Source organism: Kockiozyma suomiensis (assembly GCF_038497685.1).
Source record: "Kockiozyma suomiensis strain NRRL Y-17356 unplaced genomic scaffold V2V93scaffold_6, whole genome shotgun sequence".
Classification (NCBI taxonomy): Eukaryota; Fungi; Ascomycota; class Lipomycetes; order Lipomycetales; family Lipomycetaceae; genus Kockiozyma; species Kockiozyma suomiensis.
Window position 1 is genome coordinate 301,268 of NW_027117669.1, and position 11,161 is coordinate 312,428.

Below are 11,161 nucleotides of genomic sequence, written 5' to 3' on the forward strand. Positions count from 1 at the left end.
TCAAAAGTAGTACTCATGAAAGTCTGGGCGGAGACGGCGCAGCATCGACAAGAGCGTTAACAAGTCGATGTCTGAAATATTAAGAAAAAAAAATAGATCATTCTCCATTTTGTAATTTTGTCAAAGCCTCTTCAGCATTCTTGACATTTTCGTTCTCTTTCCGTCTGCCAACCCACTCTGCTTTCGCATTAACAGCATTCGTCAAAATGCCTGCATCTTGCAATGCCTTTGCTTCTTTGCGTAGGCCAACGGTGACATTCTCGAGTGTTGAGAAAAATGATTCGGCATTTTCTCTAAAATTGGCTTTGGACTGATCAATTGTTATACCTGGATCGAGACTATTTAGAGAGGAGAGTGAATTTGCGGATAACGAAAGAAGTGAGATGATGCCCTTGATAGATTTGTTTGTTAGTCTTACTTGTTGATACATAAGGAAAGAGGGGTGGAAGCATACCTCGTCTATCTTCTGCAAATTTTCAAGATGCAAATTAGCTTGCTCGGCTGAGGGTTGTCTATCTGATGATTCGTCCATGATGTGTGTATTGCTTTGCTTCCAAGGAAGAATTGGGATGGAGTAAGAACGATACAGAGTTTACTTTGATATTGCGGCTCATGAAAAGTAAATTTCTCCATAAGAAAAAGGTGAGGAGTACTCGTCTCAGTTTTAATACATCGGCTCCTCGCGAAACATATTAGCAACTGAGATGAGTAATGATTTGGATTGCATCTCGAAGACGAGTGCGGATACTCGATGCGTTGCTCAAATTTTCGGTACATGAGCGCCCGTGCCTAACAAATGGTCGAAGAACCTACCTCGTTCTCGGCATCGAAACATCTTGCGATGACACTTCAGTATGTCTCTATGACCGCTTTTCAGCAAGTGCTCCTCCCCGGCTTCTCGTTTCCCTTAAAGAATCAACAGACAACTCCGACACTCAAGGTATCGTGCCCATGACAGCGTTAATGCATCACCAATCCCACCTAGCTTCATTAGTTTCCCAAGCACTTCGCCCATCCGCCGACTCAGCAATACCTCTCCGTCCCGACCTCATCTGCGTCACTCGTGGCCCAGGTATGCGCGGGTCTTTATCAGCCGGCACAGAATTTGCAAAAGGTCTTGCGGTTGCGCTCCGGGTGCCGCTTATAGGCGTACATCATATGCTAGGCCACCTTCTCACTCCACGACTGCTCGCCAACCCCTCTCCAGAGCGCAGCGGACCCGCATTTCCGTATTTGTCGCTCCTTGCTAGTGGAGGTCACACGATGCTTGTTTTATCTAGGTCACTTGTCGATCATGAGATTCTTGCAAATACGATCGACATTGCAATCGGCGACGCGATAGATAAATGTGCGCGTGCAATTGGGTTACAATTATCAAATAACAACAGCTACGGTCCCGAACTTGAACGCGCAGCATGTCTTTATCTTGATCTTGTCAAGTCAGGGCAAATTGATAACGAAGCCACGAAATCTATAGAAATCCCAATTCCAATGCGTAATAAAAATCGACGCACTGATGCCACGGCGTTCTCTTTCGCAGCCTACATTTCGATTCTCGAACGTGAGGTCACCAAAACATTTGGCGGGTTTAATAATTTATCAAATGATGAACGACTCAAACTTGCTAAACGCATACAAGATGCCATTTTTTTACAGACTGTTGAACGTATTGTTTTCACAGTTAATAACAAGCTAGATGAGCAGACTAGATCTCAAATCAAAGATTTTGTCTGCGCTGGTGGAGTTGCTTCCAACATGGCTTTACGAACAGCGTTAAGAGAAGCTTTGAAAAGAAATGATTCCTGGCGCATGCACTTCCCGCCATTGAATTTGTGCACAGATAATGGTGAGATGATTGCATGGGCTGGTATTGAGTTGTGGGAAAAGATGGGACTGCGGTCATCGCTTGATATGTTGCCGTTATCAAAGTGGCCTTTGGAAGGGTTTGTGGAGAATGTAGATGGATGGGTCTATGATCTTGAAGGATCTAGAAGGATGCTTGTCATGTCGGAAGGAAGCGCAGAAAAGAAATTCTCTGCAAATTTGTAAAATATTGACTTGTTATAATAATGTATATATATTCAACATGCAACGCCGTCGCCACAACACCCACATCAAGTGTCTACTACATGCAATGATACACGCTCATTTACTAGCTCCCTTCTTTTTCGAACCCCGCGGTCCTCGTCCCGGCTGATGCAAGTCAATTTTGCCTCCACTTTCCTCGCCATTACTACCTGCAGCTGTGGCATGTGCCGGCGGATTCACTTCCAGACCACCTCGCAAAATTTCAACATTTACAAGTAGTAACTTTGCGTTCTGCTCGTATTCTTTTGCAACAGACATGATTTGCTGATATACCATGGCGCGCTCGTTACTATCTGTATCAACAAAGATTTTATTTTCGAGATCGATTCGCACAGACATCTTGTTAGATTCAATCAGAGTCACAAGATCACGCTCAATGTCTTGCTCGTTAACTCCGAACCTTGTCGCCATACGCGAAATATATCCGCGCTTGTATCCCTTCACATACTGCGTGTAGCAGTTCTCTCTAATTTGTGCAAAGAGCCTGCTAACATGATCGGCAAGCCATATGTCGAGCAAATAATCATTTTTGTGTTTTTCAAGAGTGTCGAATATGGCCTTATAATCAAATAAAACAAATGATTCAAGTAATGTGCGCACATGAGACTCAGATTCCAAAAGCTCTTTTAAACCTGCATGGTTATCCAGTAAGTCCCTCAATGCGTCACGAGAATAAGTAGCAAGTGTACACAGTCCGACAATCACAGCCACATCAGATGTCGACAAAAACTCCGATATACTAGGCAAGTCGGAGCCTCGGGTACTCGAAGTCAACGCCGTATAATTACTGCTACTACCTGGGGTAGCGCTACTGGCGTTCTTTTTTGGCGGCACAAGAGTCTCGACTTTAACATCGAGCAGTAACGACGCCGCGCTCTTGAACTGTCCACGAGCAAGAGCCCAAATTCCTCTGATCGCGTTGACGTATGGCACAAGCTCATTCAGGCCGTTTGGCAATTGCTCTAACCTTGCCAGTGCGCTTTCGACTTGCGGCCAATTCTGCTGGAAAACTGCCACGCGAATCAAATCTAGAGACAAATCTTTCACGTGCTTGTGTGTCGTACAGTATTCTCGTTGCCTGATATATGACTGAGTAGCGTTTGCAAGTTCTCCAATTGCAAGATAAAAATCACCCAGATCAGCTTGTCCCATACGAATACTCTCTTTGAGCAAGTTATTCTTATATCGCTTCAGTTCCTGCTCTAGTTTCTCACTCTGCTCACGATTCTCACGACTAATATTTTCAACCCATTCTGAATCCGGTGTAGATAAGGGGATTGCAGGTTCAATAGTATGTAGTCGTTCAACGGCATCTTGGTAGCTCGTCACGTCCTGCGTCTGCTTTAGACGCGTGATTGCAAGACTTAGCGAAGCAACAGCCAGCGATGGACATCGCTCAGCAATAAATAAAAGTCTGTCTACTGCATTACGTCCTGCATTTAAATTTCATCAGATTATAATCTCAATCAAAATAATTTTTAGAAATTCAGTACCGTAGTAATTTGAAATATACGACTCAAGCTCGAATTGCGGAGAAGCTAAATCAATTCAGTATCAGCCCAGGCTCTTTTCATGCATCTTGTCAAAATAATCAATTTTTTTTCTCACTTATCACAATTTTGCTATTTTGATTTTGCTGCAGACTCATGATCTTTCAACTTTAGATGGCTCCTTCTTCCTCTATTCAAGTCAATCGGCATTCCCTCACTAGTGACGGTTCAACCTCTTCGAAACCCACGACAAAAACCCTAATACATACATTGCTCATATTATATAATCGCAAGAATTTGACATGTCATAATCCTCGAAAGATTTTTTTAATAGTAGATTGTTAGACAAAGATTTTAAGATAGAGATCTCTGTTATTATTAACATAAATCACAGCAGCACTGACACCACGACAACTTTGACAACGGATGAATTCTGACTATTATAAGAAAGCAAACCCCAAAATTTGGTTGAACAACAATGCACACATCTCCCCCCCCCCCCACACCCCTCTACCATCATCAATTTCAGATCAAACTTTAACATCTACTCGCAAAGCTACTCGCAAAGCCAGTAAAGAGCCGTAGCAGACTCGGATTCATAGACAACGTTTATAGCCATCCGCTCACATTCACGTGTCTTACCCATACTACTGACAGCAGAGCTGTCTCGTGTTTCATGTTTCATGCTGACAGAACTGTTTTGATACAAAGCAATGAAAAACAAATCGACTATAGTCATAAAAATAGAAGCCAAATTAGTAAAGATAAATTAATGAGATATCACAGAAGGTATTTTTGATTCCAAAAAGCAAACAGGTTTCCAGACTAGCAGAAGAATTGGCAAATGCTCGTACTAAAAGAGAAAAGCACACACTGCTGCCTTAAACATATCGTATTAATTTATCATTAAATATACACGTAGTTTCACTTTCAAAAAAAAAAAAAAAAAAAAAAAAGACGCCATAAATAAGTAAATAATCGGAGGTAGTACAAGTACAACGCGTGACCGAGACTACTTAGAGAAGTGAAGTAACACCTTGACCGCATTTATATCCTGAAAAGAACAGAAAACAAAACCTCACGAAAATAGAAAAATTCATTAATCAATGGCCAGTCTCTCCGGCTTCACATACAACAATCTCACGACCCCATTCACTATTAAGAACCTGTTTGCCTGTAATGCGGCGGCCCGGATGAGGATCAAGGATAGAGTATATTACGTTTCTACACCGCGCACGCTCTAGTTGCTCAATAGGTTCGTAGCCGGCTTCATCTTTGCGGCCCTCGAGATAACGTTTATAGAAATCATCTTCCTCCTTTTGCGCTGATTTCCAAAGATGGCGGCCAGTGCGCATGGCCATGTAGATGACACCAGTAGCCCAGATGTCGACAGGACGAGGGTCAAATTCGTCTTCAGTGTATTCTTCTGGCGCAATGTATGGAGCTGATCCACAAACGCCATTTGTAAGATGCACATCGCGCTCCCATGCCATGCGGAAACATTCACCATTGCCAAAGTCTGTGATTTTGAGAGCACCGGAAGTAGTAAGTAATAGGTTTTCAGGCTTGAGATCGCGATGTGCAACACCCATTTCATGCATGTATACGACACCACGCATCAACTGCTTGAAGTAGCAGTCAGCCTCCAATACTTCTAGCTTACCGGCCGAAAGGATGAGAGTGTAGAGATCGCCGCCAGCGCAGAACTCCATGACTTCACAGTATTCTCCCTTGTCGTCTTGGATGAGATCAAGGGTGTGAATGACGTTAGGATGACGAAGGGAGGACGAAATACAGAATTCTGAAGTGAGACGCTTTGTGTATTTTTTCTGTGACTCTGCATTGCGACGTTTGAATTCTTTGACTGCGTATAATTTTTCGCTTTTTGAGTTCTTCGGGTCAACCTGGAACAACATATGATTAGCAACCTGTATGTAAATAAAAAGACTTCAAAGCAACAGAGTAAGTACCTTGTGAGAGATGCGGACGATTCCAAAGGCACCTCTGCCGATAATTTCGTGACACTTGCCATACTTTTCGACGAGAGTGGTAGAGGCGACTGAGCTTTTAACAAGAGAAGAGTCTTTTTCGTTTGACTTGAGCCAAGATGAAACAAGAGACAAGGAAGCAGAATCGTTTGTGGAAGCCACCGAGGGAGGGGGAGAGGACTCGTCGGGGCGCTGTTTCTTGCCCATCATGTCTCTGAGCATGCTGGATAGTTTTTCCTGGCGCCTGGAGGAGCGTAGAACGTGCTGATGAGTCTTGCCGTCGGCGGAAAGCATGAAACGCACCCAGCCATCCTTGGAAGAGACTGAATTAGCACGCGAAGAGCCGGTGACGCCGGCGCCGACACCGGTAACGGCGCGAGAGGAAGAGGAGGCAGGCATAAGAGAAGACACGGAAGAGTCCTTCGGTTTGTGCATACTAAAACGACATCGCACACAAAAGTAGAAGGGCGACAAGAAAAGAGACGGCAAACACGCGCCGGTGCGGGCCGAACGCCCGGGATAAAGGCTTTCGGATAGAGAGGGAAGGAGGGAGAGAGGAAGGAAGATGTGGAGAAGGGAGGCAACGAAGAGAGGAGGAGAAAAGAAAGAAAGCAGCGGGCGCGGCAAAGGCTGGAGCGGGCGCGCGGCAGCGAATTTTCTGACCTTCTCTGACCCAGAGATTGAATGGGTCTGATTAATCTGGGTAAGGGGTCACGCAATCGTTGTGACGTCAGGTGCTGCAGCGGGAAGCAAACAGCTGTGGTGTATCGATTAATATATTGTTACTAAACTGTGCTAATATTCACTTTGAGCTTTCTATTTATCTATTAAATTAGCGCGTTGTTATCGTTTCTGATACAATAATTAGCTCTTTGTCGTGCTTGCACTGCAGTCCACAGGCTGTCTGTCTGCTAGAAGGCAGACTGCTTTCTAGCCGGGGCTCTGCTGCGGCCGCTCTGGCATCCGCCGACTTCTGACTTTATACATACATCAGCAATGAGCCACCACTGAGCAGGGCATCTGTTGTCATTTCCTGATTGCGTGCTTATTGCTTACATACACGCACCGGTATTGTTATGTAATGTCACAGCGAACTCCAACCCTCCCCTCCTTTTGCCGGATCGAGCGTCAACAGCGGACAATCGCGCGCCAGACTTGCCTTGACGAGCGCGCCAGTGACACTGCAGCCGCTTCCCACGCCAATCCACTCGGGGCCACTGTACTCTTCTTCCGCGTATCTGACACTGCCCTGCCAGTCCACCGGCAGCCAGCATCCCTGCACAATAGCCTCCTTCACCTCCGCCACGTCCCCAATCGCCCGCGCCGTGTCGTTACGGATAATTGATACCCCCACGTAGTTGGGCGGCGGCCACTTGTAATCGACTGTCTCCACCACTCGTCGCATGCGAGCCTCTACTGACCGTAGCAGCGGCGAATGAAATGGAATCCGCACCGGCAGCCGCGTGCTGCGACGCACTGCCGGCGCCATCGCTTGTAGCGTGCGCTCTATCGCGTCTAGGTGCCCGCTCACAACGATCTGCTTCGGAGAGTTGATATTCGCGACGGCAACTACCTCGTTCGCCTCAATTGCCTGCTTAGCTGTAGCCTCTATCATCCGGGCCATTTCGTGACTGCTTCCGTTCTTGGAAAGCACCGGCACCGCAACCATGCCCATGCCTGTATCTTGTCGCTCACAAACTCCCAGTCGCCCGCCATCTTGTACTGCCTCTTCCATCGCAAGCCCACGCTCGCGCACAATCCTAATGCCATCAGTAAACGAAATAACTCCTGCCGCGACCAATGCCGAAATCTGACCTAGCGAATGTCCCATAATTGCACACACTTCTTTGCCGCGTAGCCGTTCGGCTGCACATTTGAGCGTAAGAACCGAGCTCATTAGAATCGCCAGCTGCGCAACAGAAGTTCGGTGAATATCTATCACGTCCTCGGGTTGAGTTTCTCCATTGTGCCGTAAAAGATACCATATTCGCTTGACTGTTTCGGTATCCGTGTCTGGATCATTTTGCAGAGCTGCTGTGAATGCTTTGTCGGCTTCCTTTGCAATTTCTGGGAAGCGCTCGTATATCGTATTTAGCATTCCCACTCGCTCTACTCCTTGCCCTATATAAAATTGGGTTAGTCCTTGCTTCTAAGTCACTTATTCCAAATATAAGCATACCTGGAAAAAACAAAACTGTCTTTTGTTGTAAAGATGTAGACGCGCAAAATAGTCTACAGTTACCACTTAAACTGATCTGTCGACGCAACGAACGCCCTGACTCTGCCCTCCAGATCGCCTTCGTTAACATTAATTCTCCGTTCTTTAGTCTAATTTAGAGATTTGTATTTAAAGATCGTACACAATGTGCAGACATATATGCAATTTGCAAGATTCGAGAGAAAATAAAAATGCGGAGGAAAGCCGCACAGCTGGTCCCGTCTCTTTCCGAAGCCTGATCTGGCAATACTCGAAACACAGTTGCCGTCGCCCATTATATATCTGTAGTCAATAGCCTGAACGATAAGGTTCTAATATGATCAGTATGCTAATGAGTTTTGAACTGATGACTCGTAGCCACTCGCATACCTCGTCACTGCGCTCGATGCAAGCCGCGACATCAACGTCGTCTGACGCAGAATAGTTGGTCTTTTGCCGCGACCAGATTCACTATCAATTTCAATTTTAGAGGATCAAGACGTCTGTGCTTCGCGTCTATGCGCAGAGTATATCATTTTGAGATCTTCTAGTCAGGAGAAATGTCTTTGTCCGGGTCAGACCTGATTTGCTCTCTGAGATGAGATGAGATGGGGTTGATGAGTATTAATGAAAGGCAAGGGATCTTGAATAGATTCTTTGTTACGGTAGAGGTGGTTAAAGAGTCATTATTTTGATATGGGATATCCTAACTATCGGGGTGATTTGTTATATTCATAATTGGACAGTTCTTGTTAGATATCTATGGTATATTATCCGATACTCTATATTTATGAGCTATTTGCGAAAGGTACACGAACCTGTTCTATGAAACCATATGTAAATAATTCCAACTAAAGAAAAATAAAACGCTATATGTACAGTGTAAAAAATATTTGTAATCAATCAACAGACCCAAAAATAGTCTTAACAATTGTAGTGAGAACCAAAAGGAAAAAACGCAAACTCTGCAACAAGAATAAGCAAATATTAATCACAAATCTAGGTAAAAAACGAAATCTAAAAGCAAAATCCAAAAAAAAAAACTCAGATTGTTTTAGTTCTTTTTCTCATACTCGACATCCGAACCACTGATACTGTTGTCCATCTCGATACCGTGCGAAATCTCAACGTTCAGCGAGCGAATGTAATTCTTTCGTCCGGCAGTAAACCAAGAGACAAGACCAAAGATACCAGTAATTCCGAAAGCGACAATGCAGTAGTTCATGTTGTTGCCATCGACGGGCATCATTGTGGGGAAGAAGAAGAAGATGGTTGTGAAGATCAAGTAGAGTGAGCCAAGGATGTTGCTAGTCCAGCCCCAGAACTTTCCGAGAGAGTAGTATCCTGGCTTGAACTTGTCACGGCCGTGGATCATAAGCGTGACAATGGGAAGTAAGTACGAGACGTAGAGACCGACGGTGGCAATGGACAGGACAGTCAAGAAAGCAGTCTCGGAGCCAAAGTCAATGGCAATAAATGCACACTGGAAAAATGCCGCAACAACGGTAGCATATATAGGGACATGTAGATTCGAGTCAACCCTGCAAAGATAGTGAGAGAACGGCATGGCACCATCACGGGCAAAAGCAAAGAGGGAACGGGCACCCTCCGTAAGAAGAGCGTTGGAGGCAAAGAACGAGCAGATACAGGTAATAACAGCAAGGCAGGTCGAGCCAGCCTTGTTGTCGATTGCATCGTAGAAAAGCTGAATAAGAGGGACACCAGTGGCAGAGTTTCCGATCGAATCGATATCGACAATGCAGAACAACAGAGCCATAATGTATCCGAGACCAGTAATGAATCCAATAAAAACCGAGAGCACCATAGCACGAGGAGCCTCGCGAGTCGCGTTGTGTAATTCCTCAGACATATGCGCTGGAGCATCGTAGCAGCACATTCCGTATGCAGACTGCAGGATTCCAAGAATAATACTCATGCCAGTGTTGTTCCAGCCGCTAAGATCAATAGATGATGTGAACACAAACGAAGCATCACGCTTGTTGGGAGTCACGACAAGAATGACGACAGTAGTGATAATGAAACCGAGAACCGACCACCAAAGCGCAAAGTCGTTGATGCGGTTTAAGATACGGTTACCAAAGATATTAATGAAAACATTGATCAAGCAGCAGGCATAGGTCATGAGCACCAGCTGCCACTGCTTAATCTCGTATTCAGGGTTGTTCAAAACAGCCATGCCAGCGACAAACTCACCGACTTGGAAAAGAGCAGTGGAACCCATGCAGAGAAGACCAGCAAGCTGAATCCATCCAGTGATATAGGAAAGGCCGCGACCCCAGGGCTTGCACTCGGTAATAAGCAAAACCCATGAATATTGGCCACCAGCAACGGGAAATGCCGAGCAAATCTCAGCCATAGAAAGAACAACAAAGATGGTGAAGAAGCAGACACCAACCCATCCCCAGAACAAAGCAGCGGGACCGCCATTAAGCATAGCAGAGGAAAGGGTAGTTCCGAGAGCAGTCCAACACGTGAGAATGGCGAACGAAAAACCAATCATCGATAGCAATGAGAACGAGCGTTTCAGCTCCTACAATATTATTGTAAGCAGTGACTCCTTGCGGAGAAAAGAATTAATAAAGAGTCTGCACCTGCTTGTAACCAAGCTCGCCGAGCTTGTTCGCATCAACATCGTTGGTGTCGATGTCGTTGGCGACATTCATGGCATCAACAGAGTCAATCGGACTATCCATTTTTGTGCAGTGTTTCTCTGGAATGAACAAGAGAGTAGGATGAGCTGGTATGTAGGAGAACTGAGAGACATCAGCAGACGAAGGGAAATACGTTTTGTTATATAGGAAGAATTCCAGCGTGGCGCCGCTTTGATTATCCAAGGGGCTAAGGTTGAGGAAGAAGAGGTACCCTCAGCGATAAGACAAAAAACTTTAAGTAAATCCGACGACCCTTTCCACATAGATTTACCGACGTCTAGTCCACTATTTGCATCGAGAAAATGAACCGCTAGCTACTAGATCAGTCATTTCCGATCCGGCTCTATCTTTTAAACTAAGCGCAGATTTCTCAAATGCTACATTGGCAAGCACGGAGAGGCGTGTCAGGTGAGTCAAGTCAGGCCGAGTTCGAGCCGTTATCTTAGTCTCACAGGTCAATATACCGGTAACCCTATCTGGACAGCGGTACCAGTCTGGTCCCAAAATTTAATTATATCTAGAGAGAACTAACCACGCAAAGGGCATCAGAGCGATAAGCTACGACCTACGCATATTACAGCTGTGTCTACTGATTAGAGATGAAGATCGCTTGGACATAGAGAAGTGGGCGCCAGTCAAACGCCACGACATGCAAGATACAAACTCTTTCTGCACGCCACTTGGCACTATGATTTCTCGGCTGACCGGTTCTGGCCATAGAAGAAC

At 45.4% G+C, this 11,161-nt stretch overlaps 6 protein-coding genes across 6 annotated transcripts; 1 reads left to right on the forward strand and 5 right to left on the reverse strand.

Annotated features, from left to right (window-relative positions):
• Positions 1-97: 97 nt before the first annotated feature.
• On the reverse strand, positions 98-532 carry V2V93DRAFT_323981 (mediator complex, subunit Med11; the record flags this gene model as incomplete). The annotated part of the gene is made up of 2 exons (XM_066907454.1): positions 98-391; positions 455-532. The coding sequence occupies 2 exons, from the start codon at positions 530-532 to the stop codon at positions 98-100; spliced, it is 372 nt and encodes a 123-aa protein (XP_066766069.1).
• Positions 533-801: 269 nt separating this feature from the next.
• On the forward strand, positions 802-1,941 carry V2V93DRAFT_313714 (Gcp-like domain-containing protein; the record flags this gene model as incomplete). The annotated part of the gene is made up of 1 exon (XM_066907230.1): positions 802-1,941. A coding segment is annotated over one exon (1,140 nt), but the record flags the coding sequence as incomplete, so codon positions are not given.
• A 29-nt stretch (positions 1,942-1,970) lies between these two features.
• On the reverse strand, positions 1,971-3,736 carry V2V93DRAFT_391010 (26S proteasome subunit RPN7-domain-containing protein; the record flags this gene model as incomplete). Its single annotated transcript, XM_066912424.1, has 4 exons — positions 1,971-2,035; positions 2,235-3,521; positions 3,582-3,626; positions 3,697-3,736. 4 exons carry the CDS (start codon positions 3,734-3,736, stop codon positions 1,971-1,973), a joined length of 1,437 nt encoding a protein of 478 aa, XP_066766071.1.
• A 763-nt stretch (positions 3,737-4,499) lies between these two features.
• Positions 4,500-6,211, reverse strand: V2V93DRAFT_219074 (kinase domain-containing protein). Its single transcript, XM_066907041.1, has 2 exons — positions 5,549-6,211; positions 4,500-5,482 (listed from the first exon to the last, which is right to left on the reverse strand). Exons 1-2 carry the CDS (start codon positions 5,999-6,001, stop codon positions 4,682-4,684), a joined length of 1,254 nt encoding a protein of 417 aa, XP_066766072.1. The 5' UTR covers positions 6,002-6,211; the 3' UTR covers positions 4,500-4,681.
• Positions 6,212-6,542: 331 nt separating this feature from the next.
• V2V93DRAFT_368686 (acyl transferase/acyl hydrolase/lysophospholipase) lies at positions 6,543-8,093 on the reverse strand. Its single transcript, XM_066909841.1, has 2 exons — positions 7,746-8,093; positions 6,543-7,687 (listed from the first exon to the last, which is right to left on the reverse strand). Exons 1-2 carry the CDS (start codon positions 7,873-7,875, stop codon positions 6,651-6,653), a joined length of 1,167 nt encoding a protein of 388 aa, XP_066766073.1. The 5' UTR covers positions 7,876-8,093; the 3' UTR covers positions 6,543-6,650.
• A 438-nt stretch (positions 8,094-8,531) lies between these two features.
• V2V93DRAFT_368688 (Hnm1p) lies at positions 8,532-10,544 on the reverse strand. Its single transcript, XM_066909842.1, has 2 exons — positions 10,376-10,544; positions 8,532-10,314 (listed from the first exon to the last, which is right to left on the reverse strand). The coding sequence occupies exons 1-2, from the start codon at positions 10,475-10,477 to the stop codon at positions 8,818-8,820; spliced, it is 1,599 nt and encodes a 532-aa protein (XP_066766074.1). The 5' UTR covers positions 10,478-10,544; the 3' UTR covers positions 8,532-8,817.
• Between the last annotated feature and the right edge of the window lie 617 nt (positions 10,545-11,161).